Raw genomic sequence first — 2,230 nt, 5'->3', positions numbered from 1 at the left:
GTTTTTTTTTTTCAAGATTTAGAATTGAGCCTTTATTTTCTCTAGCTCAAAAGGCTACCATTATTGGATGAAATGAGAAGAGCTTCCTTTGTACCATCATATGCCTTGAGGAGTTTGCTCCTCCTCTGGGTATTTGTTGAGAAAAATTAAAAGGGAGACGGCTACATCTCTGATAATGAGTGAAAGCCAGTGCTGGGTACTTGGAAAACTCAGAGTGTCTATTGTCAAAAGAGATTTTTAAAAAAATAAATAATAAAATATATATATATATAAAAATTTAAAAAAAAATCAAATTGTTTGAGTGAGGGGACCAGTTAATGATTCATGATACTTCTTGGTCCTCATGAGGTCTTTTCGCACACACAAATATAAATAGTGGCTCAAATCTCTTGTTTTAAAAAAATTTGTGTGCTTTAGTAAGTAGTGCTTTTCAAGGTGTATAAATCATAAATTTTTCTTTTTTTGCGGCAAGCATTGTGTATATATTTTGACCAGATAAGAATATTTTTTTCTCTTGAATAGATGTTGAGCTTGTCAGAGTTGTTATTCATAGATCTCTTCGCCATTCATGTGTGATTATTTCTTTTATTTGGCACTTTAGACTTTATTCTTGTTTCATTTTTTTTGTTACAAATGTCTTGTTTGGTCTTTCATATATTACCTTCGGTTTTAGTTCTTTTTATGGGCTTTGGTGTTTTTTTTTTTTGTGCATTGTTTTTTAAAATATCATTTTTTTAATACACGATCAATAACTGGTAGGGGAATGCGAATGGCCTATCTATATATATATTTATCATCATCCTTTAAGGTTTTATGAAGTTATTTTTACAGTGGTAAAAATTCAAAAACCCTAGAAGTGTAAGGCATCATGAAAGAAAGAGAAAATCTTCGTCGGTCAGTTCTCCCACCTTCTCCCGTCGCTAATGTGACTGTCTCTCCTCCTCCAAGGGTTGCTGTCCCTCCTTCTGTGGATGCATCTGGGGCATCTTCAGTCGCCACACCCTCTGATCAGGTTGTGTCATCTGATTCTTACCCAAGTTTGGTTCTGGCCATTGTTCTGTTGTTGCCTACCGTCTCTAAGTTGGCTCCTCCTCCGTCGATGTCTCCTCCTGCAGTAGTGACAGAGTCCATGGCTGGGCTGGTTGATCCACAATCTCGTTGTTTTGTCGGTAAGCCTTCTAATTCCTCTTCTGTTTCTTCACCAAAACGTTTTACTCGATCATCTGTCGTGTCATCATCTCCACCTCGTGAATCACCTCCATTACTAGACACTAACCCACCCACTCCATCCCCTCCTAAGTCGCCTTGTGTGTCAAAGCACTCATCACCCAAACGCCCCAAGACACGTTCTGGCATTGAGTCAAACAGCAAAACCCAAGTCCCTGCTCAGTCAAAAGGAAAAGAAAAAGTGTTTGTTTCATGACCTCCCAAAAACTCTTCTGTTCCAAAACATAAGTCCAAGGACCCTATGTTTGTATCTTCTCCTCAAAAATCTTCTGCTCGAAAATGTAAGTCCAAGGACCCAGTGTTTGAACCTTCCCCTAAAAAATCAAAGCGTGTTTCTGGCCCTAAGGAGTCTGTGCCTACTGTTGATCCTACCTCTATTCAGTACTTTGTAGATGCTACTAAGGCTTCACATTATCAGAGATGGTTTGCTATGAGAGAATTGTGGTTTGAATATTCTGTAGTTTTGGAAGATTTCCCTGATTTGGTTGCACTTTTAAAGTCTAGGCGTTAGGTTAACACAGTGTCAAAATTGGTGTCTCCTCATCCCATTTTAATTAGGGAGTTCTATGCTAATCTAGAAAAGTATGTTTTAGATGGGGAGAATGAAGATTGTCTTACTGCTTTTGTGAGGGGAAGTCATATTAAATTTGCACCATCCACTATAGCTCGTGTACTCAAAGTTCCAAAAGTGCTTAAACCTACATATGATAAAACATACAGTTCAGTTCAAACTACCATGGGTCGAGTTCTAACTGGCCAGTTTGATTATGTTTGGGGGAATCATGATATTCTTGTAACACAGTTGACTCCATTCTATAGAGTTCTTCATCGAGTGGCATTATATAATTGGTTTCCCAATTCTCACCTATCCTCTGCTACACTTGAAATTGGGAAATTTCTGTATGCTGTGGGAACTGGGGTGTCCATTGATTTGTCCAGTCTAATCTATGATTGAATAGTTGATGTGGCTTCCTCCACTGGTACTCGCAACAAATTTCCTTAT

At 38.1% G+C, this 2,230-nt stretch overlaps 1 protein-coding gene across 1 annotated transcript; it reads left to right on the top strand.

The window, feature by feature from the left end:
- Positions 1-868: 868 nt before the first annotated feature.
- On the top strand, positions 869-1,423 carry LOC133795865 (lysine-rich arabinogalactan protein 19-like). Its single transcript, XM_062233320.1, has one exon. It carries the CDS (start codon positions 869-871, stop codon positions 1,421-1,423), a length of 555 nt encoding a protein of 184 aa, XP_062089304.1.
- The last annotated feature ends 807 nt before the right edge of the window (positions 1,424-2,230 follow it).

Source organism: Humulus lupulus, chromosome 8 (assembly GCF_963169125.1).
Source record: "Humulus lupulus chromosome 8, drHumLupu1.1, whole genome shotgun sequence".
In the NCBI taxonomy this organism is placed as follows: domain Eukaryota; kingdom Viridiplantae; phylum Streptophyta; class Magnoliopsida; order Rosales; family Cannabaceae; genus Humulus; species Humulus lupulus.
This window is presented reverse-complemented; position numbering and strand designations above follow the sequence as displayed.

Bases quoted from the DNA above. Each gene is read 5' to 3' on its own strand.
- LOC133795865 (XM_062233320.1), top strand. From the start codon at position 869: ATGAAAGAAAGAGAAAATCTTCGTCGGTCAGTTCTCCCACCTTCTCCC.